Source organism: Clytia hemisphaerica, unplaced genomic scaffold (genome assembly GCF_902728285.1).
Source record: "Clytia hemisphaerica strain Z4C2 unplaced genomic scaffold, Clytia hemisphaerica genome assembly, whole genome shotgun sequence".
Taxonomy (NCBI): domain Eukaryota; kingdom Metazoa; phylum Cnidaria; class Hydrozoa; order Leptothecata; family Clytiidae; genus Clytia; species Clytia hemisphaerica.
This window is the reverse complement of record NW_027103270.1, coordinates 1-24,562: the sequence shown is the minus strand read 5'-3', so window position 1 is coordinate 24,562 and position 24,562 is coordinate 1. Positions and strand designations below refer to the sequence as shown.

The 24,562-nt window shown below is 35.3% G+C and overlaps 1 protein-coding gene across 1 annotated transcript; it reads right to left on the bottom strand.

Moving 5' to 3' along the window:
- Positions 1-19: 19 nt before the first annotated feature.
- LOC136801568 (armadillo repeat-containing protein 3-like) lies at positions 20-17,525 on the bottom strand (the record flags this gene model as incomplete). The annotated part of the gene is made up of 22 exons (XM_067058205.1): positions 17,459-17,525; positions 16,992-17,109; positions 16,473-16,667; positions 16,097-16,147; positions 15,468-15,556; positions 14,659-14,731; positions 14,005-14,094; positions 13,714-13,781; positions 13,397-13,468; positions 12,797-12,880; positions 12,330-12,360; positions 10,337-10,404; positions 6,834-6,918; positions 4,453-4,671; positions 3,886-3,952; positions 3,470-3,542; positions 2,928-3,067; positions 2,347-2,515; positions 1,615-1,742; positions 1,032-1,130; positions 527-757; positions 20-182 (listed from the first exon to the last, which is right to left on the bottom strand). Coding segments are annotated over exons 1-22 (2,364 nt in total), but the record flags the coding sequence as incomplete, so codon positions are not given.
- Positions 17,526-24,562: the final 7,037 nt, after the last annotated feature.

Sequence of the window (24,562 nt, the reverse complement as noted above, 5' to 3'; positions counted from 1 at the left end):
TTGAGTTCAACCTGCTTACTTTAAACAGTAGAGCTCTGTGATAGTAAATTCCACATTTGATTCGACCGATAGGGATGACATTTGAGGCCAGTTCAGTCTTCAATTCACTGATGTGTAGTTCGAAAGAGAAATTGGTGAAGTCCGAGCGTTCAACATTCCCTCCCATTCGATCGCTCACAAACCTAAAGAATGATGAATGATTAGATTGTCTGTTTTGAAAGTGACAACCGGTACCCTTCCAAAGACCGCTAAATGTGTGTAATATTGCGATATTTTATCTAATAAAAAAGGGCAGTTAACGAGCTGGATTTTCAAAATTTCATCTGATGTCGTTCTGATGTCGTCTAGTAACAGAAAATAAGCAAAAATAATGAAAAGGGAAAACACTGTAGTTAGAAAAAACTGATATTGCCCCGTTACAACTATCACTATTATCATATTTATAAACATTGTACGGATTATAAACGACTCTAGTCTAGTTCTAGTTCTAGTTTGAAATACAATATAACTAAAAAATTATTCTTACAGTGCAAGGGCGGTAATTTGCTCAGAGAGATCTGATAAGCCACCGATAGTTGATTGTACTGTTTGAACCATATTCAAAAGTTCTTTATCTTCTGTCGCTGAGATTGATGTCACAAATTTTGACAAAGCTGGCAAACTAGGTATAGTTTCAACGAGCGGTTTTTCAGATACAGTGTTTGTTCCACCACTGATGATGGGCTCCTCCCGATTGTCACGCCCAACTCTAGATTTACTCCATGGAAACGAGAAAATAAAAAAATAAAAATTAAAACCGAAGCAAAAATGAAGAATCAATGTTCACCACTCTAAATCTAATGACACGCAATATTTACATCGTCATATTATTTACACAATGGGCTTTTCCAGGATTAGTCCGTGCCCCCCCCCTGTTGAGGATATCAGATATACAGGGATTAACAATTTTTGTTCAAAAGTTGATATCCAGGGGGTTAAATATCTACAAGGGAGCGCACATGAATCATTGAGTACCATCTAAAATGTCTCACCTCATTCGACGATCATTTCTGGTGCGTGTTCGTTGTTTTTCAGGTTTGTCAACACTGGCAGGTTTGCTCGGCGAAGCTGTATGTTTTTCTTCATCTTTACTGAATAAAAAACAAACAACAAAACTGTAAGTAATAGCTAATAGCTAATATATTAACCCCTTGACTAATACCCTATACAACCTAAATGACGTGTTTATGTGCTACCGAAAAGTTCATTTAAACATTACAGAAACTTTATTAACACACTTTCCAATGATACAATGCTGGTTAATATTTAGATATTTTGCTCCCCTACCGAGAAATCCACTGAAAGTGGATCAGAAGGCATCGGCAGCCTTAAAGGTTTTGTTTTTAAATAAGAGTGATATCGTTTGCTTACTCATCAATTTTAATTTACTTACAAGCTTTTTCACATTGGATTGACATGGATGTGGGGCAAGATGATCAGAAAGGGGGAAAGAAAAACATTTTTTTGTTTATATCAGCATAATATAACAACAGGCAGATACTGTCCTGATATGAAATATGTGTCTGATATGAAACGGGAACACTTATGTAAAGATAAAACCTTTAAAGTACATACTTTGCACGTTTACTGTTTGAACTGCTTGTTGCATTCTTCTTTGGGTTGACAAGGATGACAGGTCTTTTATTATTCACTTCTTCATTAAATAGTAATGGAAGGGGCAGGAATTGACTGTCACCTCGAATCTAAAGATGAACAAGTACAAGTGATACTTTTATGGACCTACCTGACTGATCAACAGAAAGCATTAAATCCAAATAAACAAAAAAAGTTAGAAAAAATCGAAAAATCGGGCTTTGTCACATTTTGGGTATTACAATTCCTTGTTATCATTTTGCATCTTTGTGCCAAAAATATAAAAAACCCAATGAGCCAATTCCAAGTTTATTTATAGGGGACATCCAGGTAGGTCCAAAAATGAACAAAAGGTGTGATTCTGTTATCCTGAATCAATGATGAATGATTCCGAATTCATTTTGATAGACGGTAAATTGAAGCCAGTCAAGTGCATTAACGAGCAAGTCTAAAGGGGGGGGGGTGTGTTTTATCCATAGATGTCTGAGAATATAGGCATCGTGGCGTCATCTCAAAAACTAGAAAAGAGGACCTAGACTCCACTCACTCCACTGACAGCCATCGATTAACTTTGGAATTTAATAATAACACTGCAGAATTTGTAAACACGTAGTATCAATTTGTAAAATCATTATTGACAGTTCTAGACTACGTCGCTTATAAGTTCTTATAATTAGTAAAGACGTCATAACAAATTATTACACTTTATAATACCTTGCCAACGTCGAAGAAGAGGGATTCTAATGTGTTATCGAATCCAAGTTCTCCAGTCAGGGCATATTTAGCGGGAAGATTGTTATTCAAGAGACGTGACCATGCCATATCCACAACCGGGTTCTTACGTGTTGATGAATGTTGAATTTGTTGAAGCAACTCTAATCCTCTGAGAGAAGTCATTTATAAAACATATTTAAAAAAAAATAGTTCTAAAAAGGACATTGGCCTGCTCCATAAAAAATCCATATAGGGGGGCTGAACGAAGCTTTTACGACAAAAAAATGTGTGGATACCCCCTGGAAAATGGCAAAATTTTCCAAAAAAACCCTTGGAAAAATCCTTTCCTAACTTTTAAGTGAGAGTCGGACGAGCTAAAATCAGTCTGGAACCCCCTGGAAATTTTGGAATAACTTTTTACAGGAAAATGAAAAAAGACTCCAGACCCCCTGGGAATTCTTCTCCGATTTGCCCCTGGAATTTTTCGTCCACCCCCTATATGGGTATAAAAGGGAATTGCCCATTCTTTGACAAGGAAGTATCCCAAAATATTGAAAAAGTAACAAGAATCTTTTATTAACCCATATTTGGTGATTTCTTCGGCAATATTTTCATCAACAGCACACATTGCTAGTACCCATGCTGCATTGCGCTGCACTGAGCCATTGGGTGATCTCAAAAGGTTGACAACATTTAGGATACCTTCATCCAATGTCAATAACTGAAAGTTAAAGATCGAGTTCTCAGTGACTTCTATGGTTGGAAAATTGAGCATTCGTTTTATTAGATTGAATAAAAATCTATGGTCTTCCTTGATGAAGTTGATGATGAGTGAATAAAGACGAAGGTAAAATCTGCGTCGAAATACATTAAGAATTTTGTTTTTTTCCTCGTTTTTAGAAATATGAAGTTCGGGCAAAAAAGTCGCTATTGGGCTATCTGTTAAATGTAATCGAATATTTCAAAGTGGAAAGTGTTTATAGACTTTAAGGCTATATTCTGAGCCTTATTGAACAGTTTTTCTCAAATATGATTCCCTTGATTGTATTATAGATATAGACGTTTTATCAAGAAACAGCTCCGTATGTCAAAAGAAAAGTTAGACAAAAAGATGATCAAGCACCTTGTTTCGAGCATCGACATCACACAGGAAAGCAGCTAGCGCTTGGCATGCATCCAACTGGACTTGTTCGCTTCTGTAATGCAATTGTAAGTAAATTCGATATATTTTAGTTGTTCGCTAATAAATATGTTGGTAAAAAAACCTGGTGGGCTACTAGGTTTGCGAGGTGACGGGCATGTCCGAGCCAAAGTTCGAAAAAAGAACCTTTGAGAGACTCCATTTCGACGTTTTTGCGACCCTTGGAGAGATTTTTTTGCTCCAATGTTTAGCTCAAAATTACCAGATTTTATGACTCTTTGAGGAAGTCGATTTTTGCCCAATTCCCCCCTCCCCCTGGAAAACAAACCGGCAGTGGCTGTTGTAAATTAATGTCAAGGGAATACCCGCAAAAGAAAAGACACAACAAGAAATCTCACTCTGATTTTAAAGGTTCCATTAAAGCTTTGACAACTCCATGTTTCTTGATTTCGTTCCTCCAACTTTCTGAAAAATCAAGTCGAGTACAATTTAAGTCCTTCGAACAGTCCTCACTAATTGTATAATTGCTTTTAAGATTTTTAAATAATCTTTTAGAGAAAATCATGATTACACCAGGGGGTCGGTCTCAATTATTCTTGCAGTCAGTCAAATGTCTTAAATTGTTTGCTGAATTCATAAATCAGCAACCTTTAAAAGTATCAATTACTATAGTATTCAAAGAATATCATGTTGCAAAAATCAACACTTTTGAGAAAATTGGTCCCGAAAAGACAAAATTTGTTCTGGGAAGCCTGTGGGAAGAGCAAAATTGGGTCTCTGTGTCAGAATGTTCCTAAAAATTTTAGTACATGGGTACTAAAAGACCAGTTCACTAAAGTGGGATGGCAGTATGCAAAAAATTCTCAAAATTCTTTGCCCATTTCATCAAGTTTGGCATCAAGTCTGTCCCAGCTCTAACGAGAGTTCTTATCATAAAAAATTAGAATTGAACGAGAGATTCATACCATTCATTGCAAGGTTGGAGAGAAGGACTGCAGTATTTGATTGTATTTCATATTTCTTGTCCGATAATAATTTCACAATAACATCAAGTGAATTCTTGTCCATTAAGATATTGCAATTGTTTTGATTTGCATTGGTCAAATTGGATAAAGCTAATGTTGCTATTTCTCTAGCCTCTTCATTTTCGTGACTAAGAAGCTTCATTATGTTAGGAATACCGTCTAGAAATGGAGAAAAATTTATCTCATAACAGATCATCCATTCTGCGCATACCACGCTCTGCTCTAAAGGGATATGGCGAATGTGACGATCTGACCTGGTTGTTCAGCAAAAATATTCAAACCCACCTTGCTTTTTGCTTGAAAACAGAAGCGAAAACGACTGGGTTTTAATGTTAATGTTTATGATTGGCCCTTGATTTCAGTGCCGTTGTTTTGCTTTGACACTGCAGAAGTGAAAAACATTTAAGTCAAATAAGACCATTTTTCAAGTCTGCAGACTACTGCAAAGTTAGAGCTCCGTTCTCTTGGTATCTACAATTAATATTCATTCAAAGTTCAACTGAGCAAAATTTTGGCACTCAAGGCACTTTTGAGGCCTACAGGGGCGGCTTCAGCCTTCGTTTTTGTGAAAAACCCGTTTTCAGGCCCAAAAAAATCAAAGTTTTCAAAAGATGAAATTATATATCTACAAGTATTCACTCGTAGGTCAACTGAGAAAAATTCAGAAGAATCAGATCATTTTTAAGGTCTACAGAAAGCTTCGAGGCTTCAGCTTCGTTTTCGTGAAATTAAATTCATTCACAGACCCTAAAAATCATTTATTTTTGAAAAAATGAAAATAGGCACTATTCTATCTAAGAACAAGTGTGCAAAGTTTCAGCCCCATCTGAGTTTTTCGAGCTTAAGTAGACTATTTAATCGATATTTTAACCGATTTTAGCTGTTTTTCCTATGTTTTTATGGCTTTTATCGATTCATAATGTAACGATTAAATGACGATTGGTTTTTACAAACAAAACATGTTATGAAATGAGAATTCATGATCTAAACACCACGTTCAATTCATTAAAATCGATAAAAATCGACAAATTTGATTAAAGGCAATTTTAACGATTTTAAGTCGATTTTCTCGACACTTGCATGGAAAAACGTGGAAACTTTTTCGATTTATTATCTGCACATATCAATTCAGAAGTTTCCACCAAAAAATTCTAAGAGATGTGTCACGAAACGAAACGATGATCGATTTCGTTTAGTTGAGTAGTGAAATCTTGTAACTATTATAGCTATTTTAAGGTCAAAAACGTCAAAAAGATTTTGACGTTAATTTTATAAACAAGTGTTTTTTCCATGATTCCAAAAAAGCGTGTATCTTTTAGAAAAAAAGCTTTTTGAAAATAAAACTTTCAGAAACTTTTTTTTATACATTAAAGAACATGTCCAGAAATTTAAAAGTATTACTGACAACCTGACAGGACTATGTCAAGTTTTTAATTTTGGTAACGTTTTTTTTGCCATGTCCGGTACAGTATATCATTTTAACTAATCTGGATAAAAAAAATCAAAGCAGCGCACCAACCTGGGCAAATTCTCTTATGGGGCTATGGCTATTAGACTTTAAACGTACCAGCGCTGAGTAATTAGAATATGCTCGGAAATCAGAGAAACATTAAATATTATATTTTGATTAGCTATGCTGAAGATATCATAGATAGAAGAGAATATTTTATATGTTTCCTTTTAGATTAACATCAACCTTCTTCCCAGCTGGCACACAACGTTGTTTCAACGTTTATCTAACGTTCACAACGTCCATATAACGTTAAATGAACGTTGAAACAACGTTGTGTGCCGGCTGGGTTACAGTCCACCAAAAAGGGAGGGTTGACGAGCAAAAGGAAGATAAGTAGAAAACATGGCATGGACCAGGGGTTTAGGTACCCCCTAAGAAAATAGGTACCCCCTGAATTTTAGGTACCCCCAAACAACAGACGTTAGTAGGTACCCCCTGGGATTGGTACCCTCTGTGACTTGAGTATATGTCAAGAAATGAAAAAATTGTATATTTTTACAATTAAAAAGAATAATGATAGTTTGATAAAAGTAAGATAAAATATAGTTCCCAAGCCCCCAGACCTTACTGCATAAAGGTTAGATACCCCCAGAGATCATAGGTACCCCCTGAAATTGAAAAAAAATCCAACCCCCAGCCTTTTTCAGGAAGATTTTGGTTGTAGCCCCCCCCCCTGCGGGCGGGGGGGGGGGGGGTTCATGCCATGGAAAAGCTGAAAAAACAACAACAGGAGTTACATAAACAGCAGACCAATCAAGGAGGAGTCAGCCCTGGGCATTGTAAAACATAAATGAACCAAATAACCAACCCAATCTTCCAATTTTATCTCTAGACGATAGATTTTCTGATAACGCAGCAATCGCTTTAACAGCACTGATTGAAACTTGTATGTTCTAAAAGAAATTGAAAAGAAATGAAGATTCAGAGAGAAAATTCAATCATAACATGTTTATATTTCCTTGGGGTAAAGGATAAAATTGTTGGTACAAGGACTTAAGATATTTTAATTTTTTTAAGAAAAACTAATCAATTTTATCAATGGTGATCATAGGCGGCTTTAGACCACGTCGAACTTATCAGAGGAAGAGATTTATAATTGCAATTTTATTGTCTTTTAACGAGCGTAGCACTCTTTCGCATGTTTCCGACGTACTTGCTCTCCGCCACTGTTAATTGAAGTGGTTAACAGATATTTTGGGTTCACTTTAATCTTGTTTTTAAAAACACAGTGTTCTTCTTTAAGCTAAGAATATAATTGGTTTCTAATCTTTTTTTTTGAAAAGGTTCATCAGAAGGGGGGAAAGATCAAGATAATGACAGAGAGGGAAAATTAGAATTTTCGAGTCACCATTTATTATTGGAAGTACAGGGGCAAGCTGGAAGGACCTAAAGAGATGCTTTGGAATATATTGGCTGTAATGTTGATAGCGTGTGCTCATTGCAATGAGATCAACACGGTTTTTCCTTTACAGGAGTTTCTAGAATACCACAATATTACTTATGATCCTGAGGAATTGCTCCCCAATCTCTGCACCACATCCTCTACATACAGAACGTGTAGTTGCGATAAAGAGCGATGCATTGGCCAAACGAATTGCTGTTTTGATTACCTGTGGGAAGCAGAAAAGCCGGTAACTATGAAAACTTACACATCCAGATTACTCTCGCCACCTTTGCATCAAAAAATGGCATGTCATGACCTAATTTTTGATTTCTCCTTAATGATGACCGATCGGTGCCGGCAGGAAGGAAACACGTGGTTGGTAGAAAAATGCGAAGGGCATGGTACGGAGAAAGTGAACACATTACCAGTGATGGGTGTTGATGATATGTTGTACCGTAACATGTATTGTGCACGCTGCAACGGCATCCAAAGTTTCACAGATGTTGAAATAGACATAACATGTGCACAAATATTCAATCGAACACTACAAGACTTTTTGCAAAATCAATTTTTTCAATGTTATTTAAGTTTCAACGAAGACAACAGTAAGCGATATAACAGGATATGTGTAACAACTAAATGCAACAAAGTTACAGCCAACCTATGCCATTATTTCCTCTCAAACTTCACTATTATTAGCCCCGAAAAAGACCATTATGAGACTTTCAAAAATGTATTCTGTAAAAAATGTGGCATTCTCAAGATACGCTTGGCTGGAAGGTCTTGGTCGAAAACATTGACATTGAACTATTTCCAAAATATTAAAGCAAGCTGTCCAGCAGATATGGTTTTCAACACACAACTCGCCTCGTGCGTTCCTTACAAATGCGGTCCTGGCTTCACACTCATTGAAAACCGCTGCAAGAAGAACACAGTCATCTCTGTAAAAGACAGCCAAAAATGTCCAAAATCCTGCCCTTTCCGGTGGTATCTCATTTTCAAAAAAGATTTCCCTGAATCAGACAAAGTACAACTTTTGGACCTTCTTCAAACCTATTCTTTGATTTATTCCAATATTTCAATGAGTGCATACGAAGTTCCTTTCAACGAGACATTGATAAGCATTGTAATGTCATCAATCAGCCACCATTCATCATCTCTAAAACTGCTTGTAACGACAGGGCGTATCCATATTTCAAAAATACATGGCTTTCAGCTTCACCAATACTCCATTCAAGGACATTGCACTGAGCCGATGAAGTTTTTAGATCAACAGTTTATCATCAAACCTGATTGTTTATGTCAGGAACTAAATGCCAGAAGACTCAGCCTCAAAGATCCTCTAAACAGCGCTGTTGAAATTGTGTATGAAAAAATGGATTTGGTAGCAAGCTCTCACTATTGTCGAGGAAAATCATATTACTTACAAGGCCAATGTTTACGTATTGAACTAAATCATTCAAGTTATGAACAATACTCTGGAAGTTTGACCATTTCAATGGTAAAGACAGGTCAAATATTGCAACCCCGGGAATACCTTCCGACGGCAAACGGTGTACAGATATGTATCAAGGAAGAGCATGAATTCTCTTGGACGAAGCATGTTGCTGAAGCGCAATTCGTCATCTCTATTTCCGGAACAACCATCAGTTTAGTATCTTACATTGCCAGTATTCGATGCTACCTTCAGTTACCAAAGAAACGCTTTAATACTGGCACCTTCAACCACACAGCACTCATTTTCCTGCTCCTCAAATCTGACCTCATCTTCTTGGCTTCAATCCTGGTAAACTTGAATACTCCAGCATGTAAATGGTTCAGTATTGCATTACATTGGAGCCTAATCAACATCGCTGTATGGAATGTCTACATGTGTTTAACAATCACCAGAGCGTTCACTACACTGACTATAGAGCGGTTAAGTCAGAGGGGAATCAGACGCAGAGCGATAAATTCATTCGTAACGTGTATAGTCAGCACCAGTCTTTTGATCATCATCCTCATCGTTATAAACGAAACCAATGTTTATGATTTTATTATGGCGCAAAGCGTGCTGGATAGGAGATTCTTCCGCCGCATTTGGCTTATTACATACCTGCAACCCATTTACTTATCCTGCGTTTTCACACTCGTCGTGATCGCGCGCATTATCCACCAAAGTCGTAATCGAACGAGACAAGTGTTACGGAATATAAAAAACCAAGTTAAAATTCGTACAATTTGTATTAGGTTGGCATTAATACTTGGAATAACAGAGGGATTTGGTCTGATACAGAGTCCACTTGGAAAAACAACGGATGAAACCATTTTAAAACTTTATGCAGGTTTGAGCTTGATCTACAATATTGCTAGATCTTTGAGAGGTCTTGCCGTATCTATTTTGGAGATAAAAAGACCTAAGTATGGAATAACTCTAACCAATACCAGCCTCAGTTCCACCAAATCCAAATGATGACCTCTCATAAATCGACAGGATTATTATATAAAGTTACTTAGTATAGGTCTTATGTTAATTTAATCTAATATTCTTTTTCATCTTTTGTAATGTGAACTAAAACTTTGATGGATTTAAAAGTTAAATAAAGAACGTATATATATAATGAAAACATTTCAATTTTTCAATGTTAAGATGAATACCTAGGTTTAGGTTGAGTAACCATGGTAAATGTAAGAAACCAGGGCAAGGAGGAGCAAAGTTATATAAAAGTATTCGTAATAAGGGAGAAACACCGAGGGTAACGAAATGTCCTCATCCTCATCCTCATCCTCATCGGGTCAACTGATGCTTGTCCGGGGGGGCCAAAAGTCACTTTGTCCGGGAGTAAATCACTGAAAATTGTTTTATCCTCCACCCCCATATAAAATTTTTTTCTGGAAGAGCCCAATGGAAAGATTCCATCATCAACTTTTCTAATTACAATACTTACATCAGACGTCAGAAGTGTAACCAACGTTTTCTCTGTCTCTTGTTCATTGAAAATCCTCCTGTTTTCCTCTAAATACAATAAAAAAGCGCACCTAATATAAAAACCAGGCAGTCAAATGTAGAAAAAGTGCACTGCCCTCCTCCCCATGGTCCTGCTATGTCCGATTAGTTGTCTTTGCAAAAAAGTTGTCCTAGATCGGATCATAGAAGGCTTGGAACCACTCTAGCGGTGTCAGTCTAGTTGGTAGATTATAAAGGGTCCACTTTGGTTGGCTGGCTTTATGGTCCAGGAATGGACAACAATTTCGGACAATATTCTGCCCCGATTTTCGACCATTTATTAAAACCAAAAAGCATTTAATTTTTATCTCTGGCCTCTCTATTCCAAAGGTGAAATCAAAAATTTTCCAATTTTTTTACTTGGTCCAATTGGCATTGTGCTGTCTATACTTTTTGTGTTAAAGGACATTATATTTTGGATATTATATATTGTTGGTTTGATTTACGTTATCATTATCTATCAATGGTCAAAGCTTCAAGTTCATAGCACTTTCAAAGCACGAGATATCGTTTGAAAATAAGTTTATTCTTTTATTGACCATTACTTATGTTCTGATCTGTAAAATACCGTATGTATGTAACTGGGTCAAAACAAAAAAAGTTAAATTTCAATTTTATCTATAATTGGCCGAAATTTCAAATTACTAGCACTTTCCAACCATGAGATACTGTACATAACTATCTTATAGGGGTTAAATGTTATGTGTAGCGTGATTTCCCTATAGACGGTAAAAAGGGAATTTCCCCAAAAAACAAAAATCTCCAGCCACTTTTTAGAGTACCTTGCCCTTTTATCCTTCTGCAAAAAATCTAATTCAATCAAAAGCAATTCTGCCTAAAAACTTTTTTTAGAAAATTGGGCATTATCAATTTTTGGGTACTACTGTCATTTTGCATCATTAGGCAAAAAATCCGAAAAACTAAGTGGGTAATCCCGAGTTGGTAACAGAGAAACGGGCGAACGAACAAACAAGGGTTAATTTAAAGGATACTCTAGGGGCCGAGTTAGGTCCCGTATGCACATCGGCGTATAGTCATTTTTTCTTTTGATCATGAAAGTATAGTCCTTGAAGAGTCAGAAAACGTGTGTGGCGTTATTTGGATCAGGCACAAATTTCCAAAATGGCGGATTTTAATTTTTTTTTGACTTTAAACATAGACATATTATATACCAATCGATCACAAATTTTATGCTGATAAAGAAAAAGGTCAGAATCATGGTCTGAAAATTTCGTTATCTGGAGATATGAAGCACTTTCGATTTCGATTTTTTAAAATAACTACTTTTGGTTCCAGATTTGCGTGGCTGTAACATTTGATTGGCTTACTTAATTTACTTGAAATTTTCGGAGGGTCTTGCCTACCGTTCAAATAATAAAATTCAGGAAAAGTTTATTTTCTATATGAATTTCGAAATCCATAATGGCGGATTCAAATATTTTTTTCGTCACATGGGCTCTTAGGCTCTGCTAGCCTAAGAAAAATATTTTTTGAGCTTAAAACCCTGCATATCATATACCAATCGATCAGAAATTTTATGCTGATTAAGAAAAAGGTCAGAACCATGGTCTGAAAATTTTGTTATCAAGAGATACGAATTACTTACGTTTTCTAAGTTTTGACATTTTTCTTAATCAGCATAAAGTTTGTGATCGATTGGTATATAATATGTCTATGTTTAAAGTTAAAAAAAAAATTTTTCAATCAAGAGGGCTGAAAATCTAAAATCTGCCATTATGGAAATTTGTGCCTGATCCAAATAACGCCACGCACGTTTTCTGACTCTTCAAGGACTATACTTTCATGATCAAAAGAAAAAATGACTATACGCCGATGTGCATACGAGACCTAACTCAGCTCCTAGAGTAGGACCTCCGAGGTAGGTCCAAAAATTATGGAAATAAAAAAAAAACATGCAAAAATGTCCCTCATACCTAATCTTGACGCAGCAGCAATAACAATCATCTATAAAGTAAAACAAAATGAAAGGTTGGGTGGACAATTTTCAAAATATTACGTGGTGGAATTAGTCAATAATCTATGCAATTTCAATAGCTTGAAAACTACAGAAAATAAAAGGACACCCCTGTCTCAAAGTTTTTCTCAGTGGGGATAAAAATTACTATTGAAAATCCCAATGGGGATAGAGATTCTATTGTTCCAAGGTTAAAAAAACCAGTGGGATAGTTTTGGAGTGCAATTTTTAAACAATTGAGTTTATAGAGTTGATGATGAAATCAAAGTCAATTTCCTAGTGGGGCTGAAATTCCAGAGTATTTTCCCAATGGAGATGAAATTTTTGTCAAATTTTCCGGAGGGGCTCTGGTTAGCAGGTTAGTGACACAGGGGTGTAAAAGGTACGTGAAGTTATCAAAAAAGGCTCTCTAGTAGCATTACTTACTGTAAATTGTTGAATCTCTGGACTGCTGCTGGAACCAGTTATGAAGGCCAATAATTTATCAAAAACTCCAGTCGTTTGGATGGCCTAAAAAAAGCATTCAATTATCAAATATTCTGTGAAAAGAATATGTTGGACGGTGAAAAACCAACCCTACCTCCAAACCTGCCGACCCAGAAATATTCATTGCTATTTTGAAGAAGAATCTAGCTCTTGACACTTTCATTTTAAAATTACCCAAATTTATACAGTACATTCATGAATTAACAAAATAATTTTTTCCAAGATTCCTCCAAAATTTAGGGTCAGCTGACAGCAAACCAATGATTTTGTAAGTCCAGCCTTGGCATCTTACATAAATTTCTTCAGAAATTCATGACGAGAGAGTCCTGTGAGCTGCAACAAGTACCAAATTGAAAATTCTTTATTTAGTGTTTCAACATAATAAGTATTCAAGTTTTTTTAAAACTAATCAAGCAATTTGCATTAAAAAATATAAAAATTGTTTCATGAGTTTTTAAATTTTTGTTTTAATCCAATCAAGCAATAAATATAAATTTCTAGAGGATTGCAGGAAATATTTTATGAAAAGAATTTATTTACCCTGAGTGTTTCAGTATCTTCCAGTAAATTAGCTAAGCATTGTAAAGCCAGGATATGCAAGTCACTCCATGTCTTGTTATTAGAGAAAGTAAAAAAAAAAACATTTTGCCGAGTCGTAAAAATTTGCTTGATGACAAATAAACGGATTCAACTTGAAAAAATATCAGTCGAGTTAAGAAATAGGATAAAAAACTTTATGATTAAAAAAGTCGAGGTATAATGAAGTTTCTAGGCCCTCTCTTCTGTGAGAACAGGTTTATAGAAGAAGAAGATCCAAAAGTTACCAAATTAACTAAAACACAGCAAATTAACAATACCTCGTTTCCAATAATATCAACCAATTTATTCATGGCTTCCAATTCCCTGAGAGCACCTCGATTTTCAGCTAGAAGAATAATATAAAATACTGGTAATTAAAAGTAATTTGAGCAATGAGTTGAGAGTATTGGTTCAGGTCTGCAATTAGAAGTCTTCTTTCATTACTAATATAAATATTATAGAAAAAAAGAAGTTTCACTGTTGAGCATTATTTAGTAAACTTTACTCAACTTTCTGGATTGACGAAGTCAAAACAAATAATTGTAAACAAAAACCAGCCATATTATTACCGTCTTGTGAGCAAGTAATAAGTGTTGAAAGTGCCAACTCTTGGATAACTGGGTAGTCAGAATCTAACAACTTCAGCAGAGGTTCAAAGCCTAGAAAATGAAAATTAATTTTTGACAAATTAAGTGATTGGTATTTGTCACATAGCCAACGAAGTATGAGAATTTTGTATCTTCAATCGGTGCCATAACATATTGGCAATTTTGGTTATTTTACCATTTTTCGAAAATTGAAGTTCGAGCGAGAATGTCAATTTTGGGCCTTCAACTTAATTTTATCGTATATTTTGATCTGGGAGGGATTTATTGGTTTCTAGGCTATATTTCAAGCCCTAACATACCATTTTTGAACTTTTTGTCTTAAGTCTAGCGTTAAAACTCAGAAACTCTACCTTTGCAACCTAATATGGAGCACTTACAAATCGTTTGTGGTTTTAAAATTTCATGGGGAATTTCCCTTTTGTGCCAAGTATTTTGGAACTGATTCTAGCGAATGACTTTAAATAGGCTACTCAATGAATGATGTATAAAAGAAAGAAAGAAAGAATGAAAGAGATAGATAAATTATATCACAACATCTCTTTAAAGATAGGTACCAGACAAGAGAGTTGAATTCAATTGGTCAATTTTTTTCACTTTATCCTAAAAAATTATTACCGTGTAAATCTTTCATTGCAGCACGATTTTGGAATTCTTCTACTAAGAGACTGACAGCATGAACCGTATTTTTCTAAACGAAAACACACAAAGCAAATTAAGATTATTATAATCATATATCTATCAGTCTTTTTCGTCTACAATAATTCTCGATGTTAGCCAGGATCACTTCTTAGTCTTCTTACTAGAAATAGAGTAGCCTGCTATATTTTCTGACGTAGGTTTTTGCAAAATTCTGATAGCGGTCCTAGTTGAATCTGACAAGCAGCATAGATGGGTTTTTATTTATTTTCCCATTATATTGTCCCTCCGGTCTTCAAAACCACCTTTTGCTAAGCTGACAAAGCTACGGTAATCAGATGGTACAATCAGTTTTTGTCAATAAGGAACTTCCAAAATTGACTTTCCAAGGGTCTGTAGGCTAAAAAGACCTTACCCATGTTCCAGATAGATATCTTTTCCCGGTTCTGTCAGCTCTGTCAAAACTGGTTTTGAAATCCCAAGGGACCACGCATCGAGAAAATTTAAAAAGGTTGAAGCAAAAAGGGTCATTTCACCACCAGACTAAAATCAAATTTACTAAATCTCAGGTTCCTGCCATTGATTATCATGCACCTCCAGTTTATGATAATTGCGATAATGAAAAGGTCATGCAATAGATACTAAGTGTTGAATAAATAGAATATTAATAATTAAAGAATTATTGTTGCAGTTGGTGAACTTGTATCAAAATAGGTAGGAAGTCGATAATCAATCTATGCTTATAAATACCCTTTTCGATATACCCATTTTAATTGAAGCAACTATACCTGTACGTCACAGTCAGTGGATGACAAATGATTGACCAAAAGTTGCAATCCGTTTTGCTCAAATATTTCAATTTTACTGGTGAATGTCTCTGAAAAATAAGTATCCCTTAATCATTTAATAAAGTACCACCACTTAGCGCTTTAGTATCGATTTCCTCAAAGATAATTAGAATATACACCTCCCTGGTATTCAAAAAAAGGACAATCCTTGGTTATCCTTTGGACAAATCAAGAACAACAAAAATCCCTGGATATCAGGGATAAATTGGAATGTACTGGAATTGTACTTGATTTAGAAAACTCTATCCAAAGTTGTCCTTGATCATAACTCTTAAAAATTTAGGGATAATCAAGTACACCCTGGTTTGTCCATAGTGCACTTATTTTCACGCCGTATGTGCGATATATTTCCCTGGGTTGCGGTGGAGTGCAAACTATTTTAGCATTCAAATAGCTCAATTGATAGTTATCGCAAAGAATTTTCCTTGTATTTTCATTGCCAGTGCATTGCTGCAAAGGGTTGATAAGTGTATTAGGTAAGGTGGCACTATAGTAGTAGAAAATTGTATAAAAGTGTCTTGGTATGGTACTTGAAACGTAAATCAAAAGCAATGTTATAAAAAGCTAACCTGCTAAATTGGAAAGTGCCAAAGTTGAGAATTCATGGCAAATGATCTCCTCTGCAAAAATAAATATTTTTAAACCGTTAAACACCACCATCGCTTTCTGTAGGTTAAGAAACCATTTGGACACTCTATAAAATAGAGTTTTTTTCTTTTTTATAAGAATTTAAAATATTTGTTTTAAACTCAACAATTGTTCAGCATGGTGTGAAAATGACATTAGTGTGTTTTCTTTAATTGTGCAAATGATTCTGCTACATTTTGTTGAAATCAAGCACTCTTTAAAATTGAAATTACTTGCTTGCACTAATGGTCTTATAATATATTCAGTATTATTTTTAAAAAAACTAATTTTCTGAAAAATGAAGAATGGTATAATTACCATCTGGAGAGAGCAGTTGTAGTAGTGGCTTTACACATCCAATTCTTCTGAGAATTTTTTTGCATGAATTTTCAGAAGACATAGAACCAATACACATTATGGCAGACCGCTTGACCAATTTGTCTTCATGACTGATCAGTCTTGGTAGATGCTCCAAAACACCTAGATTGACCATCTGGGCCTTGTTTTCTTGAGCTAGCAAAGATACATATCATAGCTTTTGTTACTGGTCTATTATGTTGGAGATTTAGAAAAATTGTCCTTTTATACTTTTGATATGAATAATAGTCGTTTAGGAGAAAGTGACAGTCCATTTTTAATACTTAAACCATAAATTTTATTTTATGATAATGTTATCTAATTGATTTATCTGCTACAAGCAGGTTGTCTAGAGAAAAAGTAATTTAATATCCCATTTTTACTGTTTGAAGTATAAGTAATTTATGATGTAGTAATTCGTTATTCAAATAAACCATCTAGTTCTCCTAAAACGACTTTTCTTTTCTTACTTTTACTTACATTTTTCAGCATATTTGTAAAGAGAATCGCAAACAGTTTGTAGAACACTTTCTTCTGCAGATTGAAGCATTAAAGTGACTGTTTGCGGTTTCTTTGTAACCAACTCGACGGGGTCAAACTATTAAGAAAGCAAGAAAATTTAAGTATCCTAAAAGCAATAAGAGGAAACATCCTGTCTAATTTGCCAAAATTATACAAGTCTTTTTCTAAAACACTCATCTTAGGCAAAAGTATACTAAATTTGAAGGACTTTTCTGGGATTTTTTAGGACTTCTGTTTAAAAAAATTAGTTAACTCAAAACAAATGATTGAAAAATAATTAACAAAAATTGACAAGGTTTTTGTGTAAAAACTGATATCTTAACAAATGAACATCATAAGACAAAACCAACTTAATTTATTGTTCTACGAGCTCGACCGACCCTGTTTTTTTCCAAAATTGAAAAAATAATAGGGGATGCACTTGCCTCCTCTTTCAAAGGGACTTCAGATTCTTTGCCTCCTTTTTTCTTTCCCATTTTTAAACTATTTTTATCACCTATAAAGAAATGAAATAAGAAAGTTGCAAACTTTGGAAAACACAAGGCTGAAAATCCCCCTAAAAATGAAAGCAAATAAATAAATAAATAAAAAAGAATTTCATATTCACTCACTAAAATCAGTACAGTAACAGGGCGAACATCAAAAAAAAGTTTAGATAGATCTACACTAATTCACAGAAATAAATTCACAATACTGACTCCTTACCCCGAATGAAACTTTTCAATGTTGTAAATCTTTCTTCCACTTCCCCATATGTAAAATATAGATTACTTTTGATTCCCCCTAACTTGAGAGGGAAAAATGTTAAGCTAGGCAGCGTGTTTTCCTCACGGATTTTCCTAGCGTATTATATTTACGTTTTCATAGATTATTACTGACGGCACTTCGGTCACTTATGGGATTGGACAATCAGTGCATAACAATCTTTGATATTCAAAAAACTTTAACTACTTACAAAAGTTGCCTTTTAGATTTCCCAGCCAGACATAGGACCCTCCCGGTGCTTCCGGAAACGTCTGGAGCAAAAAGTGCCATTTTTTGTGTGCTCCAGAACACCGGAAGATTACGGAGCACTTCCGGTGTTCCCGAGCAAGATATTTGTAATATAATTACGATAGCTGTGCTAATCATGTGAAAACTAACTGCGCATGCACATACTTTTAAAAAATCAGCCAACTAATGGCAGTGTGAAACCTCACGTTTTTTAATTTTTTTTTAATATTTCAACCAGTATCAGTAATGCTTTCAAATAAATATAATGTGATAGAAGGTTTCCGGAGCGCCAGGAGGGTTCTCTTTTTTGACTCATTCCAATTTTTATATAATCATATTCTAACACCATCAAAGAATTCTCCCTCCAAATTTCAGGTCTCTAGCTACACTAGAAAAAGAGATATTCAAAATTAAAGAAGCATGACTGGAAATTTTTTTTTTCTTTTTTGACACATTTTTCGAATTATTCCAAGCTATTTTCCTAACCACAACCACTTTCTTGTTTTTGACATTTTCAGTCAAATTTATTTTTGACACTAAAATTTGAATATCTTTACAATTACTTATCCTTCTTTCTTTTTCAAACCTCTACAACAGGGATTTTTTCAAGCACTTTGAGCTACTACCGTTTTTGTATAATTAGATTGAGTTTCAGATGCGTGACAAAACGCGAGCGAAGCGAGCGCTATTTAGAGCAGGGGTTCTAGGGGCGGAGCCCCCCTAAGAAAATTTTTTACTCCAAATTTGGCCCTGGATTGCTTTAAACAAGAACAAAACGTGAATACATTAACGCCGTTTAAGTAAAAATAGAAAGATTTTGGGCCATTTTACGCTGGTCCTTTTAATGCCGGCCCTTAATCATGCCACACACGAGCCCAAAAATAACACCAATAAGGACCGGCGTAAAAAGGGCTGATTAGGTAAATAGAAAGAGTTGTGGCAAAAGCGAAAGAAGGAATAACAACAAATCTGTTTTTTTTAATGAAAAAATCTACAAAAGAATTTACAAGTAAAAATGAGGATTCTCTTAAAAATTCATTTCATCAAGAACAAATCTCACATACACCCCTGTCTCTTACTCTATTCTTTATTGAATTATGCGTGTTTCAAAGATCACTTTTATCAAATCGCGTTCTTTGAAACTTTTAAGAGTGTTTCTAAGATCACTTTTATCAAATCGCTTTCTTCGTAACTTTTAAGAGTGTTTCAAAGATCACTTTTATCGAATCGCTTTTTTCGAAACTTTTAAGAGTGTTTCTATGTAAGATCACTTTTATCAAAGCGCTTATTTTGAAACTTTTAAGATTGTTTCTAAGATCACTTTTATCAAATCGCTTTCTTTGCTTCTTCGCTTTCTTTTTTCGCTTTTTTCGAAACTTTTAAGAGTGTTTCTAAAATCGATTTTATCAAATCGCCTTTTTCGAAACTTTTAAAGAGTGTTTCTAAGATCACTTTTATCAAATCGCTTCTTTGTAACTTTTAAGAGTGTTTCTAAGATCACTTTTATCAAATTGCTTTCTTCGAAACTTTTAAGAGTGTTTCTAAGATCACTTTTATCAAATCGCTTCTTCGTAACTTTTAAGAGTGTTTCTAAGATCGCTTTAATCAAATCGCTTTTTTGTAATTTTCCGTAACTTTTATGAGTGTTTTCTAAGATCGATCTTATCAAATCGCTTTTTTGGAACTTTTATGAGTGTTTCAAAGATCACTTTCATCAAATCGCTTTATTCTTTGTAACTTTTAAGAGTGTTTCTAAGTTCACTTATACCAAACTAAACACTTTCTCTATTACTGTAGCGAGTATTGTCCCAAGGTCACTCTTATCTATAGCTTTACGTGTAACTTTCAAAAGCTAGCTTCTTAACGAGGTTAGAAAATATATTCTGCTAGTTGAAAAATTCTGACGAATGAATGACCGAGAGGATTTTAAGTTTTATCGACTGGATTTGATTTCAGTCGGACATAATGTCCGATTGCAGTCCTGCATTGTCGAAAATAATAATAATAAAGAATTTCAATGAATGGGACAGGGGCCAAACTTCATTTTTTGTTAGGTTTTCTCTAAAAGATTATTCGTGATAGGACAGGGGTATCTTCAAAGTTTTTCTTTTAACTTTAAATAGTCTGATTTTTTTTTCAAATTTTTTGACTTTCTAGACAGAATGAAGATTTGATTTGAATAGAAAAGTTCCTAAAGTTTCCTTATACCTCATCGACCCCGAATAGTTTTTTAAAGCAATTTTGCTGTAAATATGTAATGACTTTTATTTCAATTTTGATCCCTTCTATAAAGTTATCCTTTCGAAAAAAACTTTAATGAAAGAAGTAACTCAATAAGTGAATTCATTCCTCGCTCCAAAAATTCCAAGTAAATGCGAAATAAATTTTCTTAGAAATCTTTTCTCATTAAAATCCATTTGTTGCGTATGTTAAACCGTTTGTGACGAACTGTTTTTTGAATGATTCTTTAAAAGCATTCGCGGCAAACGGAAAAGCATTCTTCGCGTACAGTTTCATATCTCAAGTTTTCGTAAGCGTTCTTCACAAACGGTTTTCTTTTTAAGCTGTTCGTCACAAACGGGTTAAAAAGCATAAGCGTTCGTTGCGAACGGTTTCAATAAAACTTTTTTGTAGGGCGTTCGCGAAGGATGCAAAAGCATTCCATTCGTTGCGAACGGTTAACCCGTTCGTCACGAATGGAAAAGCGTTCGTGTGTCCGAATCGAACGGTTTCTGACCCAGTTGTGTTGCCTTTACTCTATACTGAATAAAAACAAACAATTGGCGTTTCTGAAAAAACTACTTTGAAACTTTTTTCTTGTAAAATTTTTTTTATATTTCGGATTGAGTTTCATAACTCAATCTTGGATTGAGTATTTTTCTCGGTATACGGTAGTAAAAAAGTGCTTAGAAAAATCCCTGACAAGATAGGATAGGTTTTGAAAAAAATATTAAAATTTGAAAAATCTTCTGGAGTTGCTAATGAGGGTGTCCAAATTTGTTTTGATAAACTCCAAAGGCAAAGGACGCGCTATCCAGGCCTGGCCATGAGTAAAACAGTGCGTGTGCTACGATCGCACGCCTAAAATCTTAACTTATATTATGGCGTGCAATAATAGCACGCCTAAAACTTTTATGGTGTGCTATTAATATTTATTAATTAGGATAAGAAATTGATCAGATCTATATCTCAGAAGGGGTCTACTCGTAGTATGGAGTCTCTCAGGCTAATGCTAACTAACAACTTATTCTCTTTATTCTAACGATTGAACAATTTTCAGCTGGCACACAACGTTGTATCAACGTCCATCTAACGTTCATAACGTCCATAGAACATTAGATGAACGTTAAAACAACGCTGGGACCGAATCACTGAGACAGGGATGTTATAAATATAATAACGAGTTCCTGTAAAAATACTCTCCAACCACTCCAATAGTCTCCAACCACTCTTTAACTAATTTATTATGCAAAGCTTGTGTAAACACAAAGTAAAATATTTTTCTTTTTTGTATACACAAAGGAAGATCAGACATAATCTGTATAAAAGGCTATGACGTCAAAAGTAAAAGAAAAACCATCAAATAAAAGAGAAAAGAGAAGCCTTTCACGAATCTGTATGATAAAAACCTATGACGTCAAAAGTGAAAGAAAAACTATCAAATGAAAGAGAAGAGAGATTTGTGGAAAGTCTGGGGCACAAAAAAGGGAATCACAAGAGAGAAGCAAATATAAGCTATTTATAGTTTACCTGCTTTGTTGAAAATAATTCTAATTACGCGCGTGCTATTATTTTCAAAAAGTGTTTTAGGCTTGCTTAAATCGCACGCCTTGGAGTTTTTTTAACCTTTATTAGGCATGTTATTTTCGCACTCGTAAATCATTTTACGCGTGTGCCAGCGCGTGCGAAAGCCATTCATGGCCAGGCCTGGCTATCAGTGAAAGTTATCGTGACATGTTATGACAAAAGTATGATTGATAAACTTGGCGGAGTTATCAAAACAAATTTGTTGTCAAAGAGATTTAACAGTAAGCAGTCTGTCACAAAGAGCGATATTTTGATTGCACAAAAGTGCTTCAAAATACCAGCTTTTTTCAAGTTTTGTCTCGTTTACCCAAACACTTCAATCTCGCGTAGGCTTAGGGGTCAAGTGAAGACTAGAACCCCCAATACGAGACATTTTGCCTGACCGAAAAAAAATCATCATTAACAATTTCGTTAACTGTCAGAATTGTTTACTTACTGGAACTACGCAACTTTTTTAAGCTTCGTTTTTTTTTGGTTGTGCTTCATTTTAAAAATAACGAAGATGAAAAGTTACCATCAATCCCGCGAGTAAAAGAAGGTATTCAGACTAGTCTACGAAAAGTGCGCTCACGCGGTGAATAGAATATCTCGCAAATTAATCTGACGAAATCCTTTCTTTTTTATGCTTAGGTGACATCACCATCGATCCTGACTTGACAATGGAGAACCAAATTTGACAATGCATAATTATTACGAGTGGCTGAGAAAGTTGGTGTGACATAAAAATTGTGCGATCAACGAAGCGCTAGAAAAATGCCCACTGAAAATTGAAACTAGAATGTAGAAATTTATTGAATATTTCACTGATGAAGTATCGAACTTTTTGTTTTTTGTAATTATTATAAATTCATAGTTTTTAAATAATATTTTTCGAAAGTCAAAGCACAATTAAAGTGAATTTAAGATGATTGGGTGGATATTGGGCGGACGGGCGTTTTGCACGTCCCGAGATCGGAAATTAGACGAGAGTAAAAGACGGGGTGCTTTATTATGTAATAATAATTCATTTTTTTATTTTTTCGCAATTGCAAAATGATTTTTTTATTTTTGAATTAAGGAAATAAATATAACTAGCCGGTACCCGGCGTCGCACGCCGGTTTAGCTGTTGCTGAACGCATTTTAAAGTCCTTTGGATGATGGGAAGCTGGCTTAAAATACAATGAAGTCAAAATTAAAGGGAAAAATTCTCTTCAAAGTTTGACTCTGTCCCTCCCAGGTCACGTATCTTTTAACCATATTTTGAAAAAGATTTTTAAATTGTTGCAAAAATGATCAGAAAGGGCGTTATTCAACCAGCGACCTGCGACGTCCAAAACGGCTTTGCAATTAGATTTTTTTCTCGCTTCGCTCGCTTTACATTTGCAATAGTTGTTGAGGAATAGGAAAACTTTGATGTCAAGATAAGAAGAGTGAAATTAATAGACATGACACGAGATTCGTTGAAAAAAGGCAGCCCGTGGGTACTTAAGCAAGAGAAGAATACGGGCATAAGCCGTTCTTAAGGATGCCTTTTTAAAAATGACAGTCCCTGTAAGGGTTGGAAAAATCAGGAAATCAAACTTCAGTCCCACTAAGAGTCGGTAAAAATAGGGAAAAAAATTCAACTTTTTACCCCCAGAAAGATAGAAATTTAATCAAATTAGTCCCAATAAGGGAAGTAAACTTCACAAAATTTCGCTTGTTTCTTCTTCTCTTTAGTCTCGCTTAAGGTCCGAGGGCCGAAAGTCAGGCAGTTAGGACACGCAGCTAGAAAAGCGTGATAGCGAAATTTTATGTTGCTTTTTATAAACCTTTGTCATAACTTTTTGAATCCAATTGAGTTTTTCCCTTAGATATAACTAAGATAGAACTAGATTAATTATACCTCACGGAAAATTTGACCGGCTAAAAACGCCGTACGACCTGGCAATCGTCCGTATGGGGGACGTCCTGCAGCGTACCTTGCGCGACTCGTAGCCCGGCGACCGGTAACAGTGGAGTGATGAAATTTGGCATGCTCCCCCCCCTTCGATATGCTTGACGTCTCCAGAAAGTTTCAAGTCGTGAGACCTACCCAGTCTGGCGCTAGGGGAGGGGATCATTCACGGTCCCGTATGGGTCCTTTACGGTCTCATAGCGCCCTTCCGTCAACTTTTCAGGACTTCAGACCTATTTTTTCGGAATCTGCACCCAAAAAAACATGAAACATCAAAACCTGGATAAAAATTTTAAAGGTGACTTTGACCCGCTTCGATCCGGGGATCCCTAGTGCGTGAAACCAATGCTCTAAACCACTGGACCAACTTCTAGCAATACTTTACTAAAATTTTCAGCGATGTCATACCTTCGTTAGCTTGACTTGGCCCAGATGGAAAAAAATATATAATCATGATCATATTCCGCGGAATACGGAATACAAAATATAAAAAAAAAATCATTATTCCGCGGAATAGCTATTCCGGTTCCGGCATTCCGTCGTTCCGCCGTTCAGCGTTTTGTCTATACCCTGGCTGCTGCGTGCTGGCTGGCACTTTCCTTCAAGAATACACTCCAAAAATGGACGATGGAGGAGGTCCGCCGAGAAGATTAAAACCCAAAAATTTCTACGACCGACCGACCGACCGACTCACTTTTTAGACCCAACGAGGACGCGAAATGAAGATATTTGTGATTGCCGCCTACCTGACAGAAATTGCAATTAGGGGTCACTCACATATCGATTCTTCCCACGACTAACGTCAAATTGACG